This window comes from Rhinopithecus roxellana, chromosome 13, assembly GCF_007565055.1.
Source record: "Rhinopithecus roxellana isolate Shanxi Qingling chromosome 13, ASM756505v1, whole genome shotgun sequence".
NCBI lineage: Eukaryota > Metazoa > Chordata > Mammalia > Primates > Cercopithecidae > Rhinopithecus > Rhinopithecus roxellana.
In genome coordinates, this window is record NC_044561.1 from 60706559 (window position 1) to 60733005 (window position 26447).

The 26447-nt window shown below is 37.0% G+C and overlaps 1 protein-coding gene across 1 annotated transcript in view; it reads right to left on the minus strand.

Annotated features, from left to right (window-relative positions):
- Window positions 1–1604: 1604 nt before the first annotated feature.
- Window positions 1605–26447, minus strand: part of C13H21orf91 (chromosome 13 C21orf91 homolog) — a 29818-nt gene continuing 4975 nt past the window's right edge. The window contains exons 3-5 of the mRNA XM_010378091.2: window positions 5032–5568; window positions 3617–3679; window positions 1605–1939 (exon numbers count right to left, since the gene is read on the minus strand). Of these exons, the coding sequence (XP_010376393.1) occupies window positions 1773–1939; window positions 3617–3679; window positions 5032–5568 (767 nt within the window). The 3' untranslated portion in view covers window positions 1605–1772. The remainder of the gene's footprint in view (window positions 1940–3616; window positions 3680–5031; window positions 5569–26447) is intronic.

Below are 26447 nucleotides of genomic sequence, written 5' to 3' on the forward strand. Positions count from 1 at the left end.
AGATACTGGCATAATCAGGAAATGTATTTACCCAACTTGTAAGTTTGAATATTTTGATATTGCACACATTTAATTTAAAGCTCATCAAAACTAAGGCAATGCATCCATACTCCCTGGATTTTAAATTCATTTTGCATGACTTAAAGAATTGAGAGAAATCGAAAGCATCTTTCAAAAATTCCCCCAAAAAGTAATGTTATACTTCAAAGAAAAACAAAACAAAATCAATGGATATCAATTAATACCTTCAGGCCAATTTAACACGCTAGCATTACAAAAAGTTGTTTTCAATTAGATTGAAGTGTTTATTTGCTTAAATACTTTTTTTGTGTTTAAGAATAAAATCTGACCCAAGCCAGGGTAGGCTGCCAAATTTAAGGCAAATGTCATTTATATCTTTATGCATGAAGCTGCCAAGTTACTGGGCTTTTCTGTAGATACTTTCAAGCAAGGATCTACCTCATATATACATTCGAAACATGAATTAAAAACAGAATTTAGAGCCCATTTTAATTCTGCATTGGTTATAGCTTTTACTATAATACATTATTAAAACTTATCTAGCTGTTTGGGACAATCTGTTAGATAAAAACTCTTTGGAAGCATCATAGGCAACTTACGAGAACATTCTATATATAGGCTTATATTTTTTTAATTAGGAGTTTTGCTTTTCTTCTGTCAAGCAATCCTGTTTTTCTCTATAGAGTCTAAAGTTTAGAAAAATACCTCACAATGCTTTTTTTGAGCACTAAGTTCAATGATGGTGATAATACAATTTGGACAGTTTAAGTATTCTTGAAACTTTACCCAAAGTGGCACACAAAATAACCTCACTTTCTTTTCAAAGACAGAACAATTTCACAGCACATTCAATTTGAAGACAGATATATTTGAATTGGAAGTGAGGCTTGACTAACTCTGTCCAAATTCTAATGCATCGGTCATTGTAGTGAAGCTAATAATGAAAGAAGCAGAGGAGACTTTCATTTCTATGGAGACAAATTGACAGAGAAGCCAGATTACTCTTTTCTTCCTGAACGAATAACTGCTTTTGTTAGAAAACAAAATAATGTATTTTATTTACTTGAATACTGCTTTAAAAAGTTAATTCCTCTTTTTAAGAGTTATTAGAAATTAAAACAACTCAACTAAATAGATTTCTAATCCAAAATACATTTATCTTTGGAAAGCAAGGTAACCGTTGTAAAAACACTGTATTAAAGGAATAAAATGCAGTGACCTGAAATATGGGTGAACATATTCACATATGATAGTGTAAATAAATATACAGAACCACTCAAATATACAATTATAAAGAGAATGGCAAAGTACCTAAAATAGCATTTTTACATATAAAATTTTTATATTAAAATATTGCTCATAATAAATAAGAGGTGATATGAATTCCATTTCCCTCTTAAAAATTATCTTTAGTAGTTTAAGGAGTTTGTTAATCTGTTGTTTCGACAGGTGAATTACATTAAAATGTTTAATAAAATGACACTCTAACAGTATATTTAAGTAGTCACATGTGATAAAATCTGTTTAGTAATTATGGGAAAAAAGAGTCCCCAAATGAGCCAAAATGATTAGCCCCAGAAGACTAGAGTATAATGATCTGCTTTATTTGAAAAAGATGTCTAATACTGTCTTATGTTTGGCAAATTTAATGACCATAAAAAAATGGACCAGGACTTTCTTTAAACTTCTTCAAAGTCTGCATGTCTGGGAGACCAATAAAGGGCAGGGCATACTAAGTAAGTCTGTTTAGGTCAGTTGTTTATGGGTAGGTGTGACTTCATTCCTGTTCGCCCTACTTGCAGACATGGTAACTTAGAATAGTTCTTCAGAAGCTGTTCGATGGCAACGTGGCGGACATGGAGCTGTGAGGCCAAAGAATCTTTTTCTTGCACTTGGTGTGTTAACTCTTCAAAAACTTCTGTAAAAGATTGAAAAACTTTCATTTGTAGTATGCAGAAAGCCAGTGCTATGATTTATATTTCAAGAACTCTAACTGAAATCTGAATTGGGCAAAGTGTCACAATGAAACTGATTTGATACCAAGGAAACAGTTGTGTTCTCTACAAAGCATATCAGTTCTGATCATCCTAGGCATCTGTATACTGTACATAGCCAAGTGGGATTTGGCTTTTCTCCATCAAGTGAAATTTGAGTCATAGCAATGACTCCAGAGATGCACAGCAAACATGGTGACTGCTACTGTAGCTGAGCCACTTTTCTCAATTAGAATCTATAAACAGATTCAATCAGTATATAATGTGATTTATGGACAAGAAGTGCCCGTTAGTATTCAGGTCTGGAATCACCTCTAAGAGGCTTTGGAATCAGACTACCAGGAGTTTTGAGTCCTCGTTCCTACTATTACGTGCCTTAGGCAAGCAACTTTTGGTTTCAGTTTCCTTTACTGTGTAACATTAATAATGACAGTAAGCACTTCACCAGGCTACTGTAAAACTTAAATGAGACCATATTTGTAAAGCACTCATAAATTTCTACAACTATTATTGCGATTATTTTTATTATTCTGAGAGGCTGTGTGGTTAAGCTTTGGAGTTTAAATCCTTGATCTGCTACTGATTGGATGCATGATCTCTGTAAGCAACTTAACATCTCTGAAGTACAATTTTCTCATCTAAAAGGAAATAAACTGAAAAGGAGACAATTGGGGAATCTGAACATTAATTGTTAAGTGTTAGCATTATACTTGATGATGTTAAGGAATTATTAATTTTAATGGTATGATAATGACATTGTGACTGTTTTTTAAAAAGTTATCTTTTAGAAGAAATCCTAATCTATGGACAAAAACCAATGTGTTAGCTGGGATTTGGCTGAAAATAATCCATGCTACGGGTAGTGCATTGGGAATGGATGCAAGTAGAGATGATTATTATTATGCCTTTGATAACAGTTGAAGTTGGTGAAGATGGTTTAAGGGGTTCACTATACTAGTCTCACTACTTTTATATATGTTTGAAATTGTTTATAATTTAACAAAAAAGACTAGTATCACGTGCCTTAAAGAACTGTTTGGGAGCACTCCCACACAGTGCCTGGTGCAATCGTGGGTAGTCAATAAAATGTTAGTAAGAGGTTGTAGTTTCCATTTTCACTTAGAAAAGAAAAATGTGGCCGGGTGCAGTGGCTCACACCTGTAATGCCAGCTCTTTGGGAAGTTGAGGCAGGAGGACTGTTTGAGCCCAGGATCTCGAGATCAGCCTGGGCAACATGGTGAGACCCCATCCCTATAAAAAATAGAAAATTAGCTGGGTGTAATGGTGCACATGACAGTAAGTCCCAGCTACTTGGGAGGATCACCACTGCATTCCAGCCAGCGTGATAAAGCAAGATTCTGTCCAAAAAAAAAAAAAAAAAAAAAAAAAAAAAAGAAGAAAGAAAGAAACTAAAAGAAAAATGTATTTCCTCTGCAATTGAAAGTTGTTTGTTTCTTATTCTTTTTGCTCTGGAAACTCTAACAGGTTTGAATATCTCATTTCCAAATTTAAAGGTAGATAAAGCCAATGGTGTCTTATCATAGGTGATTTTCTATGTCAAAATTTTTCACACACAAAAAAGCAGTGAGAGTGATTCTTACCCTGGATTTGCTGGAGGAGCTTTGCATTCAGTTGTTCTACCTCACCAAGAGTCATCGAATTCACTGAAACATGAAAATGTATTCACTATTACCACAACAACCTAGGAAAACAAGCAGCTTACATCACCAACATAATATCCTATTTTTAAAAATCTGCACTTAACTGTCAACACAACATTCAGCAGTACTCCAGCATTCAACCATTAACGATCTTAAGTGTGGAGGAGACGTTTTCAAACCCTGACCACAACCCATGGTTGTAAGTAAAGAAACTTTTATTTATGTAAGTAAGTAAGAAACTTTTATTTTTATTCTGTTTTGAGACAGGGTCTTGCTCTGTCACCCCGGTGGGAGGGCAGTGGTGTGATCAATGGCTCACTGTTGCCTCAACCTCCTGGGCTCAAGTGACTGCTCCCATCTCAGCCTCCCTAGAAGCTGGAACCATAGACGTGTGCCACCACACCTCACTGTTTTATTTTTTGTAGAGATGGGGTCTTGCTATGTTGTCTAGGCTGGTCTTGAACTCCTGGGCTCCAGTGATCCTCGCACCTTGGCCTCCCAAGGCTGGGATTATAGGTGTCAGCCATTGTGCCTGGCCAGAAACATATTTTTTATCACTCCCAGTACACCACCACCCTCCAATGAAACAAAAGTTTCACCAAAAAATACTCAGTAGTAGGTCCAATGAATTCCGTTATCTCCTACTGTGTTTCAGTTTTTACAAAGTGTTACTCACTACCCATTAAGCTTATTTTGATTAAGCATTACACAGCTTATAATATGCAATTTGAAAAATCAATTTGTCTATCTAGATATACAATCTTAAACAATTTACATTTAGAATCAAGAAGTTGTATAACAAGTTATCAGAGGTCCCTTCTGGCTCTGAAATCATGATTTCAAGACAATTAAAATCACCTCAGCTTCTGTAAATTTTTGTAGAAATAGATGTAGACACAATGAGTCACCCTTTCTAACTTTACAGTAAGTGCACACATTACCTTTGGCCTTTAGTAAAATGTCAGATTTTTGCTTTTGAAATGCCACCACCAGTCAACAAGACACATGCCTACAACAGTCCTGTAGGGATCAGCAACATGACAATGTGTATTAGCCAATAGATGAAGCTGTACTTCTAAACTACATGAGTCCTAGATGTTCCAATTCACAGTCTGTTGATTCCATTTAGTGTAATTATTTTACATGGGAAAACAAATATGGAAACTGCTGAACTTCAATGCTTAGAAGATAGAATTCCAGTGAATGAAAAGTTTTAAGACGTCTCATTTTTGCTAAGGTGAACCTGTTACCAAATCTACGTTTCCACAGCAAAATTCTTGACCCATTACACATTTATACAAATATATAGAAATCCCAAACCACCCAACTGTTACTTTTCTCCCCATTTTACTTACATTCCTCTCTGCTGTAATGTGGATGCTGGGTCTGGACATCAGCCTCTGGACTAGAGATTGTCTCTTCTTTTTTCTGTGCTTGGTTGTGACTATGAGGCCACAATACACTGTTATGACATAAAGTGGCACCTGAATCTTGTAACATAGCAAGTCCAAAGTCTGTATTTTCCCTCTGCTCCAAAATTCTTTGTGTACAGTTAGAGATGCCACCTGCACTTCCATCTATCCATTTTGCAGAATATTTCGGTACTTGGGAGTCAAACTGTGGGAGTAATTTTTCTTCTGGCTTATGCCTGAAATTAAACAGATGCTGCTGGGGGTTTTTAGAACATTCCGAATCTGAATCCAGATCCTTATTTTGTGCATACTGTACAATCCAGTTTATCTTCTTACTCAAAATGGTTTTAACTTCTTCGTAAGTACTTTTTGAAAGCTTAGATCGAGGACAACCCTGGTTTGCAATTAAATGATATTTTTCAAAGCAGTCTTTATGGCCCCTTAATGATTTGGTGTGCAAGAGATCAGACTTTGGTACCCCTATGGAAAAAAAAGAGAAACAAAAGACTTGAGAAATTTTGTTTTCTATAAGTCACTTTAAGGATATACAAACCTTAGTAAAATCACAGAGTCCTTGATAGTCTGCGAATTAGAGGGAAAATGCTAAAGAACATTAGTATTAACATACAATGTGGCCTAATAATTTCTGCTTAAATTTAATTCAATATTCAATAATATCAAATTCTTATGGATAGCAAAACCTAAAAACTTAATTATTCAATTTTAATCTTAGTCCAGAGATGTTACTGCACAATATAAAAAAATACTACTGAACCCAGCAATTTACCTTTACAGATTCTTGGCCTTTACATTATAGTGCTTTCTTCATTAAACCTTCTGAAGTACACACTTGCGAAAGCATCTATAATATTATGAGGTTCAATAACAGAAATGCTCAACAAGTCTCCCCCGCAAAACACAGTAAATCATGTTCTTAAATTGTGCTATGTTTATTGAAGAAAAATAAACCAGAACCAGAAAAATACAAATTAATAAAAGTCAAAAAGTCAATAAACTATTCAGATTTATTTTTTAAGAAAATCAAAGCATCTAACATTTTTCAAATTTCCATTTTATAGTTACTAAAACCTTATCAAGATTATTTTCTAGAAGAAATGCATTATACACAATCATTTTTCATACAGCAATAAATTCAATCTGCCAAGATCCAATAGCCAGTAATTCTTCAACTCACAAATATTCAATATATACCATAAATAACAGAAATATTACTTTTTATATCTCCCAACTTTAGAGTGTAAGTATACTACCTCAATTGTTTTTTAAAAATATAAAATACATTTTCAAATATCTAATGCATTTCAAAATATAGAATATATTCACACATGTTTATAAGTTCAAGCCTATTATTAAAGTCAAACAGCGCGACTTTTATAATGAAGGTGAATCAGGAATGCGGACCTGAAAATTTATGTCTGCCAGAACTAACCAGTTTAAATCTGCTTAGCTTTTTAAATGGAGTAAGCGGAGAGCCAATCAGGAGCTAGTTTTTTTTTTTTTTTTTTTTTTTGAGAGGGAGTCTCGCTCTGTCACCCAAGCTGGAGTGCACTGGCCAGATCTCAGCTCACTGCAAGCTCCGCCTCCTGGGTTCACGCCATTCTCCTGCCTCAGCCTCCCCGAGTAGCTGGGACTACAGGCGCCCGCCACCTCGCCCGGCTAGTTTTTTGTATTTTTTAGTAGAGACGGGGTTTCACGGTGTTGGCCAGGATGGTCTCGATCTCCTGACCTTGTGATCCGCCCGCCTCGGCCTCCCAAAGTGCTGGGATTACAGGCTTGAGCCACCGCGCCCGGCCAGGAGCTAGTTTTAAAAAAAGTTTTAGCTGATTCATCAGAAAAAAATATATTTTGTAATTCATCCTTTGCTTTGAAAATTGAACTCACAGTGGTTTTATTATTTGAACTCCAAAGTCTGGCTAAAAGAAAGATAATGAAGCATTTGCACTTTAATGGTATGAAATCAAGTATTAACATACTTGTGAATATTAATGTTTAAAAAATATATAATATCAGCCAATGGTGGGACCTGATGAGACTGTCAAAACTAAGTGTTAAATTCGTTATCAGTTCCCTCAACAGTTACTGTAAGCTGTGAGAACACGCCTCTAAAACACATTTGTATTATAAGCACATGTAAACAACGGCTCTCATGAGGTAAACTCAAACATCTGAGCCTTGTTTCTTCCAATGAGCTCAGAAATTGCTAGAAACTTAAATAGAATTTAATACACATTTTATTTATCACGTTGCTCCTTGTACTGCAATTGTGATCTCATGTATACATTTCTACCAGTTATTATCTGATTAGGTCAAATTTCCAGCAACATTAGAACACATAAAATTATAAATCTCAAAGCTTTATTTAATAATAAAGTATACATCTTCAAAAATGGGTAAACTGACATAAAAAAGAAGTTCACAAGCCCTGCTTTATTAAAAGTTGTATTATTATGCATAGTAAGACAAAAACAGTAGTTATCACAAGTTATGCACCAAAGGAAAAATGGTTCCACTCTGCTTTCTGATTCCAATGCTTAGCTTTCTGGGAAACACTGGTATGCACAGAGAACCTGAAGCTTGCCTATTAGTAACTGGAACATTTATTAAAGAGCTCCCCTACTCTCTGCAAACTATTTTAGGTCTTGTTGCCAACAGATGGTTAGCTAATCCCTCAGAACAGTAAATAGTCTCATTCTCAGTGCACTGCCTCAGCTCTATGTAGCAATGATTTAGCTGAATGTAAATACAGTAATTTGTAAGTTTCTCCTCCAGTTTATATGAAATGAAATTCTTTAGCATATAAAAAAAGTTGTGAACTAGGCTATGGAAAGTAATATTTATTGTTAAATTTTGTGGGGTTTTTAGTATTTATACAGAAACTCCAAAACAAGATGAAAAAGTAATTACATTAAATAACTAATTTTCTAATGTACTCTAGAGCTTCAACAACAGGTCATTATAATAGATATCTATTTGAAGAATAATATGGACTTTTAAAGTTTTTTTTTTTATCTACTGTTTCTTCTTAATGATTCATGTAACATAATTTCTGCTTAGATGTACCTATTGGCTCCTTGAACTCACCATACTGAACATTAACTCCTCTCTCACCATGCAACTCCAAAGCCAATCCTCTTACTGAGTCTGGCATTACCAACTGCTCAAGGAAGAAACCTGGGTGTCCTCCTTGAAAGCTCTTCACTCCCCACAATCCCATAGGTTTTGCTGTCTTACCAGATTCCCCCACCCCCCACATAAAATCTAGCACCTACAACATCTGAAATCCTTCTGCTTCACTCCAGCACCACTCCCACTACAAATGTGGGTCATGATCATCATCATCTCCTGTCTAGTTTCTCATTTCCCCTAAGAAGCCTTGTCTAACCCAGACATCTGGGTTAGTTTATCACACTAGATTTTACAATTGCCTCTTTCCTGGCCTGTATCTCCTGACAAAATGTAGGTTCTGTGAAAAATACAGACCTTATCTCTTACTCATATATTCTCAGTGTCAAAATGCCTGGCACATAGTGGGTACTCAAAAGTAGTTAAATGCATAAAAGAAAATTAAAAATATATTTTAAAACACCAAAAACAAACCAATTATCAGTCAAGGTCCCTCCTAGCAAGGGAACCAGAATTTGCAGTTCTGCCAGGCTGCTCAGCGGGTAATTAAAGGCATCTTTCAGTGAAGCGACTCCTATATTTAGCCTAATGGGCTATTAGTCTAAAGAACCTATCAGTGGCACTGATACAGAAATGGCATTCCTGTGGCATCATTCAATCTTCCAAAGAAAATCATGAATTTCTACTCGATTATGTATTTTTTAAATAGAAATTTACACACAGAAAATATACAAGAAGACGGTTTTATGTTAACTGTAGCTCATTCATCTAGATATGTACCTCTAATTTATTCATTCATCTAGATATGTACCTAATTTATTCAGTTACATCAGTCATACTGAAATTTAAAAACTGAGTTAAAGACTGAGTTTTAAAGTTCAATTCGAAACATTTGTTTTATAAACATATTTTAAAATATCCTGTGCAGCAGTAGCAGAGGAAACAAAAACTTCTATAATACACTGACTACTTCATATACTTGAAAAAAATTACTTTTTAATTTAGAAAATAATGTGAGTAGCTCACTTAATTTGCATCAGTAACATATATATCGTTTTATAAACTCTTGACGTGATTTGTTTTTTCTACCTCATCAGTTCAAGTTATTATAGCAGAAACAACCATTGCTATTATCAAGAGATCCCAGTGAGTTTCCCAATTGACTTTTCAATTTTAACTGCATTTACAAGCGTAAACAGCTCTAAGCACTAATTCGTTTCCTAAGCAGCTTTTGAAAGGGAATGAATCTAAATGCAACACAATCAGCTGATACTTTTGAGGAGCTGAGTTATAAGAATTTCCAAGCCAGTTCAACCAAGATTGTACTTCAATTTGCTTGTTAATAAAAATTTTGAAGGCCAACGTAATTGACTTCCTATAATAAAAACATCTTTAAGACACTTCAGAGATATCCATGTCACTTTTTTTAAATCATAAAGTCATTATGAGAGAACTAAGACCTTAATTGGCAACCAAAGTTTTAATCTTATTTATTTATTTTTTTTAAAGTATGGATTTCTCAACGGATGCTGGAGAGGATGTGAAGAAATAGGAATGCTTTTATACTGTTGGTGGGAGTGTAAATTAGTCCAACCACTGTGGACTAACTGTGGAAGACAGTGTGGTGATTCCTCAAGGATCTAGAACCAGAAATACCATTTGACCCAGCAATCTCATTACTGGGTATACACCCAAAGGATTACAAATCATTCTGCTATAAAGACACACGCACACGTATGTTTATCGCAGCACTGTTCACAATAGCAAAGACATGGAATCAACCCAAATGACCATGAATGATAGACTGGATAAAGAAAATGTGGCAAATATACACCGTGGAATACTATGCAGCCATAAAAAAGGATGAGTTCATGTTTAACACAGGAACAGAAAACAAAACACTGCATGTTCTTACTCATACTGGGAGTTGAACAATGAGAACACATGGACACATCGAAGAGAACATCACACACCGGGGCCTGTCGGGGAGTGGGGTGCTAGGGGTAGGATAGCATTAGGAGAAATACCTAATGTAGGTGTCAGGTTAATGGGTGCAGCAAAACACCATGACATGTGTATACCTATGTAACAAACTTGCATGCTCTGCACACGTATCCCAGAACTTAAAAGTATAAAAAAAAAAAAAATTATGGGTTTCTTCTGGTTAGAGGCTATTCCTATTCAATAATTTTATTTTCCTTTTATCTTTTCCCATTTTATCTGAGTTTTTATACTATTATTTTATACTTTGAAAACCCTACCTCTAACCCATCTAGCATGCTATCCCCACCTCTAACCTTTAAGTTCCTCTTTAAAATAAATTTGCTTTAAGAAAACTTGGTTAAATCCATCCTAAAAGTGCAAAGACTACTCAAATGTTCAGATGTTTAGCTCTAGTTACCACCATTACTCTTATTTTGTTGTTTTTTTGAGACGGAATCTCGCTTTGTCACCCAGGCTGGAGTGCAGTGGTACAATCTCAGCTCACTGCAACCTCTGCCTCCTGAGTTCAAGCAATTATCATGCCCCAGCCCCCCAAGTAGCTGGGACCACCCAGTTAATTTTTGTGTTTTTAGTAGAGATGGAGTTTCACCATGTTAGCCAGGCTGGTCTCAAACTCCTGACCTCAGGTGATCCACCTGCCTCAGCCTAGCAAAGTGCTGGGATTACATGTGGTGTGTAATCCTGGCATCACAGTGGCATGAGGCACCGTGCTTGGTCCACTATTACGCTTTTAAAAGAATGATTAAATGATTTTATTTAATTCACCGATTGTAGGAACAATTTTTTTTCCTAACAAAGGTAATACTCCAAATGGCACTAAAAAAATAACCACAAATACCAAAATGCTTAAAGTTCTACCACATGTCCCATGATCCTCTGCTTTTTACCCCTAGCCTCTTGAAGAAGACCTGATTTATGACTTGGTAGTAATGAGTAAGCAAGGCAATCTTTTCCTGATGATTCACCAGCTGGTCCTGTCAAATAGCACTTTCTCTCAGCTGTCTACACTGATGCTGAATGTCTTTATACTTCACACATTCTTGAATCATGTCATCGGACTCCCTTACAGTTTTTGTGGTCAATTAGACTACATTTGCAATTTGATTACATATTCCATTTCCCAACCAAAGGACTGGCTTAGCATAGTCTGGTGCTCCAGAAGGCGAGCAAATAGAATACAACCATCAGTGGATGTGAAGTTGTAATATGCAGTATCACATCCGTAGGAGATTGGAAAGCACTAAGAAAGCAAGCACGCCAACGTTTATCTCAAACTTAGAGCAGAATTAGGGAACTGGGAGTGTAGGTTTGCTAAAGGGTGGGTTTATGTCTTCTTTCTTAATGTTGAAATAAGGCAAAAACATTAATTTAAGTTTCTGGTTGTTAACATGCTGTGAAAAAATTTTAAGCACATTGCCTTAAAACATGATAAACTTATTTGTGCAACAATACATGCAGTATGGCTTCAAAATATTTTTTGGCTAGGTGTGGTGGTTCACGCCTATAATCCCAGCACTTTAGGAGGCCAAACCAGGTGGACTGCTTGACACCAGGAGTTCGAGAGCTGTCTAGGCAACATGGTGAAACCTGGTCTCTAGAAAAAAATACAAAAATTAGCCCAGCATGGTGCATGCACCTATAGTCCCAGCTACTTGGGAGGTTGAGGTAGGAGGATCATTCGGGCCAGAGAGGTGGAGGTTGCGGTGAACCGTGATTGTGCCGCTATACTCTATCTAGCCTGGGCAACACAGTGAGACCCTGTCTCATGAAAAAAAGAAAAAAAAGTTTTTTATGGAGGCTCACATTTTGCCCAGCCTAAATAATTTTCTAAGATCAAAGGTGTTTTTCTTTTTGTGATGATCTTATCTTGGATGCTAAGAAAGGGAGTATAGGTACTTGAATATGCATGTGTTGTCCATATTAAGTAACAGTAATCTTGTGCTTCTTTAAGCAAGGGTTCACTGTAAAAATGGGAGGGCAGCCAAATTCCATCTTATTAGGAAAGACAATGGATTAAAATGTTACTTGTTTTTGAGGCGCAGACAACCATTCCTGATAAAAATAAAGGAAAAGCCCTGTGGGTAGAAGTGGTACTCCCATGGACTGAAAGCTGGATCCACACTGCAAGTAAGTTTTGTTTAGCCCACAAATATTTTAAAGAGAAAAATTAAAAACAAAATGAGAGGATCTAGCAGGATCTGGCTGCTGAACTGGGTATGTACTCTTTAATTCCAAATAGTTCTTATTATTTCCTTAATGAAAGCACATGTACCTGTGACTCTGCAGGCTCCAAATCCATGTCAGGTCACCTGTACTGTACTGAGACTGGGCTGGATTGCTGCAGTGTAAATACTACTTGCCCCAGTGATGGTTTTGCGCTTAATTCAATTAGACTACTATGCATTTGATGGGCAGGCAGTAGCCAAGCCATAATTCAAGAAGAGTTATTACCATTATATCTATTGCCAAGCACTGCCACTCAGTGGGAGGATGCTCAGTTTGTCTATTCTGTCATGTGACCAAGGTAGAGGATTAGACTGAAAGTGGGAAGGGAAGGATGAATACCTGGAGTATCTACTTCCCACAAAAGGACAGGCTTCTGCCTCTTGGAATTTTTTATCAGTTGTCCTAGGTGCCTTAGAAAGTACTGTGATAAAGAGTACCTCATTTCCTTGCCCTCATACCTTTAGCTAACTCAGGAGCCACTTAAATGACTAAATAGAGTCTGCCATATTCAAGTACCCAACATACCGTTTACAAATAAAAGGTAACTGCTTAGCAGATGGAATACTGGCAACCACATGAAGCCAATATACAGATGGGTTCAGAAACTTGCTTTCCCACATTTGGAGAATCACTGCCCTAAAGAAAGATTTATCAACAGGTGGTCTTCAGATGGCAGATTTGAGCTTAGAGATGTGCATGCCATTTAAAAGTTCCTGTGTGCGCTAAGGATTAAGGCAGTTAATCAACGCAGCTTAATCTAATAAATGAATTCTAAGGGAAAATTTCAATGAGCTAAGAGTTCAGAGAGACAATGATAAACCTCACCCTCAACCAAGGAGGCCAGAGCAGAACTGAGATCTTCGATCGATAGATGTATACATTGTAAATGACATGTCAAAAATAAAAACTCTCTCAGTGAATTCTACTTTTTCATTCCATTAGTTGGAAAGTTGGGGAAACACACCTACATAACAACTGTTTATTACTAAAAAGGCACAAAACTAATCCAAACTCAATTCTACTCCTTAATGTAGCTACTTGTTTTTTTAACAGCAATGCCCAACAGAACTTTCTGTGGTGATGGACACATTGTATCACTGAGCTATGCAATAAGTAGCCATTTGTGGCTACAGGATACTTTAGCATCTGAAATGTAGATAGTCTGACTGAAGAACTCAAGTTTTAATTTTAATTTAAATGAATTCAATGTGGCTAGGCTACTGAATTGGACAAGGCAGCTTGTCCACAGGTAACTAAACAAAACAGTACTTGGAAAGAGAACATGGATAGAAGCTATCATCATTTCTTTTAAAACCATACTGAGATATATATATATATATATATATATATATATTTTTTTTTTATATGGAGTTTTGTTCTTGTCACCCAGGCAATGGCGCGATCTCGGCTCACTGCAACCTCTGCCTCCCAGGTTCAAGCAATTCTCCTGTTTCAGCCTCCCGGGTAGCTGGGATTACAGGCACCTACTACCACACCTGGGTAATTTTTGTATTTTTAGTAAACAGTGTTTCACCATGTTGGCCAGGCTAGTCTCGAACTTCTGACCTCAGGTGATCCACCCACCTCGGTCTCCCAAAGTGCTGGGATTACAGGCTTGAGCCACCACGCCCAGTCAGTGTACTGATAAATTAATATGGGATATTACACTCACAGCACGATATAGAAAAGTAAATTTGTTTTTCTGGTAAAATAAATGAAATTTGGGCTATAAGGTTTAATTAACATCATGTTACAAAAAGTTTTAAGCCAATAATCCAATGGACTCAAGTAACCCTCTACATGTTCCCTATTCCCCTAAAGGATTTAAGTGAATGTACTGACATTTATTCTAAAAAAATTTTTGTGCAAGAAGTTGTCGTAAGACACCTAAAAAGCTATTCAAATTAACCATAATTGAATTACTAGTTTTAAATATCCACTTACATGGGGCATATGGAGACACTAACTTACAGCAAAACAAAAACACAATGAAGTTTCCTAATGATAGACAAAGTTAAAAAGATGTTACTTAAACAAAAGATAGCCTTAAAAATGCCTTCATAATAATAACCAGATGAATGAGGGCACATTACTATGAAAAAGCAAATTTAGGGTTTGAAAGCAAGAAATGTGATAACTGTCTCTTTGCCCTTCATCTCTTGAACTGCCACCTGCTCAACTTAAGTTCTGAGAAAGTGATCTATTTTCTTACAAACAAGAAAGGTAAAATGAAAAGCTCATCGGTAACTATTTATCAAACATAAGTTTTGCAACTCAACTTCTTTGCATATATTTGAATCACTGTTTCTGAAATTCTAGCTAATTATTCCTTAAATAAATGATTTATAACAGCATCTAATGGAAATATACTAGCTAGTGAATTTGAGGCATTTATAATTCAATTACTACTGAAGGTAGTAAATGGTAAAAATTAAGGCTGAGTTGAGAAACGATCACTACAACTCACCAACCATTTGATAAGAAGACTAAAGCTAAAAATAGAAAATGCAGTAATTGATTAATCATATTGCAAAATGCTGAAATAGAAATAAAAAATTACAGTTCAGACCAACGTGAACTAAAAATATGTAGTATTATGACAATATATGTTTTAGTCAATCTATATTTTAATCACATACCTACAAGCATTTCTTTTTTTCTTTCATTTTTTTTTTTTTTTTGAGACAGAGTCTTGCTCTGTTGCCCAGGCTGGAGTGCAGTGGCACGATCACAGCTTACTGTAGCCTCAATCTCCTGGGCTCAAGAGCTCAATGGCTCAAGCAATCCTTCCACCTCAGCCTCCTGAGTACCCGAACTACACAAGTATGTGCCACCCTGTCTGTAAAGTTTTTTCATATATATAGTAGAGATAGGGTTTTGCTATGTTGTCCAAGCTGGTCTTGAACTCCTGAGCTCAAGCGACCCTCCCACCTTGGCCTCCCGAAGTGCTGGGATTACAAGCATGAGTTACTGTTCCTGGTCAATCGTTTCTTTTGATGATGCTACCATACAGAGAGACAAGGATAGGAAGCTGTTGTTGGGTACTAAACATACTGACTTATACCTATAAGCCTGAATTCTATCTCAAGTTAATGTCCTTAAACACTGGGATCATTTGTCCTAAGTGCATCATAGCAATTCTAGAGTAAAAAACAAAACAAAACAAAACAAAACCAAACCCAAAAAAACTGTGATCTAAACAAAGGGGTTGGAGAACTAAGGTACAATACAGTTTCTTCCATAATGTAACATAGTTTTTAACATAATAGATTTCATGGCATCAATTCACTAGTAAACAGAAGACATTCAAACAAATGATAGAATTGCAAACTGGGACATACATTTGACCTGTAGTCTACGTTTGAGAATTTAAGCTACATGCAATGGGAATTTAATCACCAGCAAAAAAGATGAATATATAAAAAGATTTTAGTACTGGAAATTGAACACAAGCTAAATATTCGTCAAAGAAAACTGGTTAAGCAAATTATGGTACAATGGGATACAAAAAAATGATGTGGTAAAAACTTTACCTGCTAATAGAAAAAAGATGTTCTTATTAAATGAAAGACCTGGTTATTAAATGGTGTATACAGCCTCATTTCATTTTTTATAAACAAATATTTAAACACAAAAATGTTTTAAAAACATTTCTACCCCCTCCCCACATGCTGCATTGCAGAAAACTTAGAACACACCAATTAAGAGTGTGAGTAATAGGTAGAATTATGAATATTAATAATCTTTTTGCTTTCTGTATTTGGTTTTCTTATATTAGGCATAGTTTGCTTTTTAATAAAACAAGAAAACTTTAAGAAAAAAATTTTTTTTATCCTTTTAAGGAGTGAAAACTTAAGAGACTGAAAAAATGCCTGTGAAGAAATGCTTTTTAGTTTGAGAAAGAACACAGTGCTCTTGGTATCGTATGGTATGTTCCAACGAACTAAGTTAAACAAAAAGATTAAGACACTAAAATGGTAAAAGATATGCATTCCTAAAACATCCTAAAATTCTGAATCTTTTTTTTCGTTTGTAAGAATCCTCTTAATAATGTATCTAGCAAAGAAAGTAATACTCAAATGAAAGCAGCCCTCCTCCCTATAAAAGTGAAATCACAACCACAGTCGTTCGAGCTGGCAACCCTTGCTGGAGAGCCAAAGACTACAAAGGGAGTGGAGGAAATATGTTGATAACTGAAAAAAATGCATACCATTGAATTGAACAGATTTGCCGGGCACCTACCATATGAGGAAATAAGGAAAGCTAGGGCAGAAAAATCTACTGAAAATCACATCACTGAAAGGTTAACTGAGGAGAAATTTAAACCTCTTCAATGTATACAGAACACTCAATTATTCTGTTAATGAAGAAGCTGTTCAGCATACAAACCAATCACAGCAATACCCTCAATATGGCATTTCATCTTTTCAGATAAGATGAAAACAAAACTCTTCTAAATTTCTATTTAAATTAACAGTAACATTTGCATCACATACTGTTTACCTGTATTTATACAGGGTTTCTATATTCATCATTTTTTCTCATCCTTGCAGCATCCCTGTGACACAGGCAATGATGTTATTTATTATCACCTCTCATTTAATACAGGTACTCCAAAAGATAGGCAGCTGCAAACAAGGAGGAAGAAAAGTAAATGACGTTTAAGACAGAGGGCACTAGATAAGCAAAGGCTTAGAAGTGAGACAGAAAGAAAGGGAGAGACTGAAGGAATGAGAGCATGACTAGCTGTAAAGTGCCTCTGGAGGGTAATGAAAGATGAAGGTGGTCAGTTAAGCAGGTTCCTGGTCATGAGAAGAATTACATGCCATGTTAGGGAGTTAATAATCTGCAGAAAATGGTAGAAAATGATTTAAGAGTTTCATGTACATGAAATGGCATGATCAAATTTGTACTTTAAAAATCTTTATGGTGGTACTGAATGAGAAGTGTTGGAAGTGTGGAGTAGGGATGGGGGAGAGGATCAAGCCTATGAAACCAATTAAGTGGTCTGTGAGGTAATACAGGTAAGAAATAATGGCTTGGATTAAAGTGTGGCAGAGAGAAGGACAAGAAGGGAACAGACTGGAGAGAATCAATAGGATTCAGAGACAGACTACATGGAGGTGGTGGGTAGGAGAGAAGTGCTGAGGGTTGACAGAACTGTTGCTAGCCCAGCAATTTGCCTTTGCAAACTGGAAAACCATCCCTGACAGGGCACACAGCTTGAAAAGCAGACCTCAGGCTAGATATGAGCCGGAAGTCATCATTGCACCTGCAGAACTCTGCCTGGTACAGAACTCTTCCTGAAGAACCTGGTCCTTCGATCACCAGCGTTAAGAGTCAGCTGGAATTCTTGTTAAAATTCAAATTCCTAGTCTCAACCCTGGACCGCTAGTGAATCAGAATCTCTGGGAGGATGGGCCTGAGGTTCCATGTGAATCAATGATAAAGGAAATACATAAAATGCATGTGTATATGGAAGGAGATTACTTTAGCTCAAGAAACTTCGGCTCGACACCTGAAGAATATCTACATGGAGAGGCCTAGCAGGTAGGATATATGAGTCTGGTGCTCAGAATAAAGATTTGGCTTCACAATATAAGTTTGTAGAGTTCCAGCTTAACTTTACCAGCTTACAGAGGTATAGTTGAAGCCGTGGTAATAAAAGCAACTAAAATAAGAGGCCAGGATTGAGGGAGTTGAGTATTTCAACAAACAGGTAAATGTCAGAGTTTGAAAACTCCAATAACACGAACCTGTTTTATTTTCCTAGATAGCTAGGTGATCGCTGGTGAGAGCAAGACGGTGGCAAAGTAGAGAGCACTGAAGAAAAGCTGGGAGGAGAAATAAGAGACCCTAAATGAACTGCTCTTTAAAGAATTATAGCCTAAGGAAAAAAGGGAAAAGGTTTTTTTCCCTTGACTTTTTCTTTTAAAATGGGAGACATGAACACTTCTGATATGCTAGCTAACCATTCTTTTGGCCAATCTGCCAGGTACATAGAAAACAACTGTAGGTTGCCAAGCTTATGCGTTAGTAAAACAGAGGAGAGGGCAAATAGATGCATTAAGAGTGGGAGGCTGGGCACAGTGGCTCACGTCTGTAATCCCAACACTTTGGGAGGCCAAGGCAGGTGGATCACCCTGAGGTCTGGAGTTTGAGATCAGCCTGGCCAACATAGTGAAACCCCATCTCTACTAAAAATACAAAAATTAGTGGGCACGGTGGCAGGAACCTGTAATCCCAGCTACTCGGGAGGCTGAGGCAGGAGAATCACTTGAACCTGGGAGGTAGGGGTTGCAGTGAGCCAAGATCCTGCCACTGCACTCCAGTCTGGGCAAGAGAGCGAGGCTCCATCTCAAAAAAAAAAAAAAAAAAAAAAAAAAAAAAAAAAAAAAGAGTGGGAGGAAGAAAAGACAGAAGATGTAAGAAGTGTGAAAGAAATTAAATTGTTCCATATTCACTCTCAATTGAGAATTGCGATTTCCCAGAATATCTATGACTGATATTTATCCAATACATTTTGTTAATACATAACCCGGTAATCTAAAACTGACTTTTCTGGAGAACTTCCTAATATGTAGGAATTATATTTTATCTATACTGTATTTATTCTACTGTTTAGTAGAAATAAAACTGATACGGTTTCGATTTGTGTTCCTACCCAAATATCACGTCAAATTGTAATGCGCAGTGTTGAAGGAGGGTGCTGGTAGGAGGTGACTGGATCATGGGAGCAAACTTCCCCCTTGCTGTTCTCATGATAGTGAATCTCATGTAATCTGGTTGTTCAAAAGTGTGTAATACCTCCCCCTTCTCTCTTCCTTCTTCTCCAGCCATGTAAGATGTGCCTGCTTCCCCTTCACCTTCTGTCAAGATTGGAAGTTTTCTAAGGCCTCCCCAGCTATGCTTCCTGTACAGCCTGTGGAACCGTGATCCAGTCTCAGGTAGTTCTTTAAAGCAATGCAAGAACCAATACAGAAAATCGGTACTAGGAATGGGGCACTGCTGTAAAGATACCTGAAAATGTGGAAGCGACTTTGAAACTGGATAATGTGCAGAGGCTGGAACAGTTTGGAGAGCTCAGAAGAAGATAGGGAGGTAAGGGAAAGTTCGGAACTTCCTAGACACTTGTTAAATTGTTGTGCCCAAAATGCTGACACTGATATGGACAATGAAGTCCGAGAGTAGGCGGTCTCAGATGGAGATGATAAATCTATTGCAGTAAAGGTCACTCTTGCTACGCTTTACCAAAGAGACTGGTGGCACTGTACCCCTGGTCTAGGGACCTGTGGAACTTTGAACTTGAGAGTGATGATTTAGGCTATCTGGTGGAAGAAATATCTAAGTAGTAAAGTGTTCAAGATGTGGCCTGGCTGCTTATAACACTATACAGGCATATATGTGAAAAAAGAGATGATCTGAAACTGGAACTTATATTTAAAAGGGAAATAGAGTTTAAAAGTTTGGAAAATTTGCAGCCTGACCATGTGGTAGAAAAGAAAAGCCCATTTTCTGGAGAGAAATTCAAGCCAGCTGCAGAAATCTGAATAAGTAAAGAGGAGCTGAATAGCCAAGACAATGAGGAAAACACCTTGAAGGCATTTCAGAGACCTTTGTTGCATCCCTTCCCATTACAGGCCCAAAGGCCTAGGAGGAAAGAATGGTTTCATGGCCTGGGCCCAGGGCCCTGCTGCCCTGGCACAACCTTGGGACACTGCTCATGTCCCAGCCACTTCAGCTCCAGCCATTGCTAAAAGGCCCCAGATATGTCTCAGGCCTCTGCTCCAGAGAGTGTAAGCTGTAAGCCATGGCTTCCACGTGGTGTTAACTTTGCAAGTGTGCAGAGGGCAAGAGTTGAGGCTTGGGAGCCTCTACCTAGATTTCAGAGGATGTATGGAAATGCCTGGATGTCCAGGCAGAAATCTGCTGCACGGGTAGAGCCCTCATGGAGAACTTCTACTAGGGCAGTGCAGATGGGAAATGTGGGGTTTGACTGCCCCCAGAGAGTCCCCACTGCGGCACTGCCTAGTGGAGCCATAGGAAGAGGGTCACCATACTCCAGACTCCAGAATGCTAGATTCACTGACAGCTTTCACTGTGTGCCTGGAAAACCTGCAGGCACTCAACCCCAGACTGTGATGTACCTCACTGTATCTTGGAAGTAACTAACTTGTTTTTTAGAGGCTCAAAACGGACTTGCCTTGTCTCAGATGAGACTTTGGACTATGGACTTTTGAGTTAATGCTAAAATGAGATAAGTCTATGAGGGACTGTTGATAAGGGATGATTGTATTTTGCAATGTGAGAAGGACATGAGATTTGGGAGGGGCCGGGGACAGAATGATATGGTTTGGATTTGTGTCCCCACCCAAATTTCAGGTTAAACTGTAATCCCCGATATTGGAAGAGGGGCTTGGTGGGATGTGATTAGATCATGGGGGCAGATGTGCCCCTTGTAGTTCTCATGATAGTGAGTTCTTACAAGATCTGGTTGTTTAAAACTATGTAGCACCTTCTTCTCTCTCTCTTCCTCCTTCTTTGCCCATTAAGACATTCCTTCACCTTCTGGTATAATTGTTAAGTTTTCTGTGGCCTCCTCAGCCATGCTCCTGCACAGCCTGCAGAGCTGTGAGAAAATTAAACCTCTTTCTTCATAAACTACTCAGTCTCAGGTAGTTCTTTATAGCAGCGTGAGAATGGACTGATACAATAATGAAAATGTTGATTTATCACGATAAATGGAAAATAATTTGTTCAGCCAAATTAACATGGTCAAAATTATGAAGGATAATAAGTAACAGAAATGCCCTCAGAGCAAATAGTAATATAAAAACTTTGAAGTATTTTCTACTGTTCAAAATACTTACAGATACTGAAGATCCTCTTTAATATTTGAAGACATCAGTATAAAAGTATGAATGAAGGAGTATTTCATGTTAATCTTGAAACACTCCTCCCATATAACACAACCAGATTTCCTCAATGTATGGGCTCTAATTTTCAAAACAGACCAGCAATTATCATTAAGTTCATGGTAGATATTATTCCATCAGTAATCATAAGTTTAGGACAGATATTAAAAATGTCATTAAGTATATTTGTATAGCACTTCAGAAACTGGAAGGTGCTTTTGGTGTCTATTATGCTTCATAGTGGCAAATAATCCTGTATTAATTCCAATATGCTATATAATTTACTTATTCTGTTGTCTTTTTCCTCCTCTCATGCAAGCCTCATGATGGTGGGGATTTATTTATTTTTGCTAACTCCATTATTTCTAGCTACTAGAAAATTTCTGACACTCAGTAATTGCTCGATTAGTATTTATTGAAGGAATATGTTTAAAATTATGGTGAAATCAACCATAGAGCTTTCATTTTGAGATTTAGATTTACAGGTACACACAAATCATTGTTTTGCTTTACTGTTGTACAACTCAGTCAGTAACAGCAAAGAGCTACCAGAAATAGATAACAACATTAATTTAAAATTATTTGTAAAGAACAGACACTGTCCCCTTGTTAAAACGATAAATCCAAAGCTCAGTTTAATGGGTTTATTCTCCTTATCAAATTCCTAACAGATGGTATGACAAATTGAATTAGAATAATTTAAATTCACTCCAACCAGAACTGTGGTTAACATTTTGATAACTCTGCAACTTTACTTAGCTACTTTGATTTCCATCACTCATATATTTTTCATGCCTTGCCTTATTTAAAATTCACATTTAATGCTCATTTCCCATAATATGGTGATTAAAGGTAACAGCAAAATCACCTTCCAACCTCTAAAGTGCTATACAAATACAATTATTTTGTTTTTAATTTATATTTGGTAATAAACATTGAAAAAATTTTCTTAAGTTTTAATTTTGAACTGTCAACAGAGGAACAATATTTCTAAAATGTACTATTGACATAGAAGTTTAATAATCATTATCTTCTAAAATTCAGAAACTAGGCAGCTCAACATTAATGAACACTTTCTTTTCTCTCTCTCAGGTTGTCCCAGCATCAGCTATTGAGGCTGAAAAGCAAAAGGGAGCTGCTATGCAATTTCAGGATTGGTGCCGAAATCTTCACTCGTGCTCACACTGTCTGCTTCCACTCACTCATAATCCTATTCTCTCTCTTGAGAGAAAGGCTAATCAGGATAAATATGTCAGTCTGCCTTACTTGGATTGTGGAAGGACAGAGAGCAGTGTTAGAATCACTGTTTCATTACCAGCTGACATCTGCATGGTTCTTCTGGGTAAGGACCAGCAACAAGACTGTCTCGTGTGTGTCCTTTTTCTTCCTAGTTCCTCCCATCTCTCTGATTAACATCGATTCAATAAAAATTTCTCAAAACTGTATTATGTTGGCATAGTGTTTGTTTACATTACAATCTCCATGGAAATTGCATCACTCCACTCTCTTAGGTCATCAGAAATCAGTATTTTTGGCTATTCCACAGAATGTGTATTCATTAAATATCGTGAGTAGAAATTATTTAAAAATTAAGCATGTCTTAGGACCCAAACTTTAGTCCTTGCTTGAATATTCACATTTGTGTAATTCATTTCCAATCTTGCCTACAAGTTACTTAATAGCTACTAAATTCCTAAGAGTCCATGTCATTTTCTTTGGAAGAAGAAATTTAGGCACCTGGATGCTTTGGAATCAGAGACCCTGGGTCTCTAACCTTTGTGATTTTTGGAATAGTTACCCAGACTCTCTACTCACTTTCCTTATTCATCAAACTGGGGTAACACAGAACCTACTTCATATAGTTGTATTAAGAATAAAATTAAAAACTGCGTGGAAAGTGTACAATACCTGGTAAATAATATCCAAATATTGTTTAGATAAGAGACTTACCTAAAAGTACAAACTCCCTAAATATTTACTGAGCATAAGGTGGACTAGTTTCTTTCAACTAGAGTGTGATACTTCACTTCCTCTAGAGTGGAGATAAATCTATCTTTGTCTTCTTTCTTCACAGGCCATTATTATTTGCATGCAGTAAGAAAAATTACACTTTTAGTGTCTATTATACTTCATAAAGGCAAATAATCCTTTCTGGACAGGTGATGTCTCTTTATCAGTTCTCCAGTAACAGTTATTATAAGTTATGTCAACATGAAAACTATCTTTGAGAATAATTTTGATCCAAGTAGTAAAGACTTTCAATTTAGATTTAAGTTGTTTTCATATATCTCATAAAACATTTCTTTTCATCTCTGTCAGACTACTGGGATAAATGAACTATGATTCTGAACCAGAAAGTCATTTTTATGTATTCTAATAAATCATTTTAATTTGTCATTATGATATTCTTATTAATAGGATATTCTGGGTTATACACACTGCTTGTTTTCAACTTTAAATCACTGGTTTAAAAGAACCTTATTTTTATCACTGACTTAAAAAGCACTCAAGATCATCATTATGAACATATATACTCCTCTGCTGCAGAGAACATACCTTCACAACCAAAATTTATGTGTGATCTAAATTTTAAACGCATCCTAGACTTTAGAATTAGAAAGCCTAACAAAGTTAGGCAGGAGAAAAAAAAAAATGAGGCTACCATCATTAGGGCAGGGATAAAAGTCTGGAAACTGGCTCCTCACATATGGGTTGTTAGTTAAATCACAAGTCTTTACCAGATATTGTTAGCCTAGTTTCAATGATTTTTCTATAAAAATATTCTATTATTTAAACTAATCACCAATTAAGCCTACTTTTTACTCTCACCCATCCCTACTCCTATTCAAAAAAAGTATTACTACCAGAGCCATTTTTAAAGTGTTCAAACTAAGCGATATTAAAAGGCAGTTAAGGAAAAAAAAGAATTAACCTTGAGCCTTTCCTTTCAAGTTGCTATGGTGTGAATGTGTCCCTCAAAGTTCATGTTTTGGAAACAGTCCTTAAAGCAACAGTGTGGGGTGGTGGGGTCTAATAGGTGATTAGGTAATGAGGGCTCTGACCAAATGAATGAAGTAATGTCATTATTGTAGGAGTGGGTTAGTTATCTTGAGATCACTTTTATAAGAAACCACTTTTGGCCAGGTGTGGTGGCTCATGCCTATAATTCCAGCACTTTGGGAGGCCAAGGCGGGCTGATTATGAGGTCAGGAGATCGAGACCATCCTGGCTAACACAGTGAAACCCTGTCTCTACTAAAAACACAAAAAAATTAGCTGGACGTGGTGGCGGGCGTCTGTGGTCCCAGCAACTCAGGAGGCTGAAGCAAGAGAATGGCGTGAACCCAGGAGGCGGAGCTTGCAGTGAGCCGAGATTGCACCACTGCACTCCAGCCAGGGCGACAGAGTGAGACTCCATCTCAAAAAGAAAAAAAAAAGAAACCACTTTTGTTATAAAAGTGAGTTTAGCTCTCTCTTGACTTCCTGCCTTCTGCCATGGGATGATGCAGCATGAAGATCATCACCCAAATGCAGGGCCCTCAACCTTCAGAACCAAGAAATCTGTGTTCTTTATAAATTACCCAGTCTCGGCTATTCTGTTACAGCAGCTCAAAATAAACTAAGATAAGTACATTAAAGATCACCAAGCTAAAGTTCAGAATTCCCATTAGGCTTTATACTTCAAAGTGCAACTTTTAGTTAATACATGATGTTTGCCATTACAGGATGGGAAATGAGAAAGAGGCTAATGCCAGACTGAACTAGCTCTTTACAGCTTCCCAATCACAAGTGGTGGGCACCTTTACTTAAGTGGAAAAAACGTCACTGTGTCAGAAGCAGGACAGAGAGGTACAGTTTATGTCCTCTTCGAGTAACAGGCAACCAGTTCAAACTTTCCAAACCAAATCAAGAATGTCACATTGAGATTCAAATTGGTCCCTGACTACTGACCACAAACAGTACATGGTAAAGACACAGAGAACCAAGGAACAGTAAGATTAAACACAGACACGAATTCACCTACGACTTAGCCAAGATCACAGATTTTTCTTGCTGGAAAGATTGCTAAGGAGCTGACTTTGGGTCTCCTTCTAGAATGGTTCCTAGAAAGAACTAATCGAGAGAAAGTAGTCCAAGAGGTACTACACAGAGAGCAGCCAGATACATACTTACCAACCAGCAAGGCCAACTTACACTGGAAAACTTTGTTTGGCACAGATTGAGTATCTCTTATCTGAAATGCCTGAGACCAGAACTGTTTCAAATTTCAGAGTTTGGAATATTTGTATTATACTTACTGGTTGAGCATTCCAAATAAAAAAATCTGAAATCCGAAATGCTCCAATGAGCATCTCCTTTGAGCATTATGTAGGTGTCAAAAAGTTTTACATTTTGGAATTTGAATGCTCAATCTGTATAACAGGAATTGGTCCAATCTTATAAAAACGTTTTAGCCAGGTGTAAGGTGACGCACACCTGTAATCTCAGCTTCCTGGGACACTGAGGTGGGAGAATTGTTCAAGCCAGCCTAAGCAACATAGTGAAACCCTTATTTTAATAACATAAAGAAAGGAAGAAAAGCAAAACTATTCTAAGCTAAGTTACCTTAAAAAAAATGGGGGCGGGGGGGTTTCTTTATGGAAAAGCAAGCAAGCCAATTATAGGAAGAGAGAAATGCACTAAGAATTATTTGTACACTATTTTGGCACAAGATGAAAACTGGTATTTGGCACAAGATGAAAACTGATAGTACGAATCAACAGTATGGAAACCCTGGATCTTTTCCTGCTGAAGTCTCACTTTGGGCTTTGTTACCTTACAGTTGAATTTCATTACTGGCTCCTAACCACTCTGGGCTGCGATCCTCTTTGCTATTCCTTAGGGAATGGTAGTAAGTTGGTCATTAAATATCTTTAGAGATTTTAGCAATTTGAACTATGATGCATATTAGAATATTTGATCACTAATACGTATGAAAAAGTTCATAGTGCCTTAGGGCCAAGGGCAGGCTGTAAGTATTCAGGAAGTTTATGCATCTGTTTCCTAATCTGAGAGGTAGACTACTTATTTT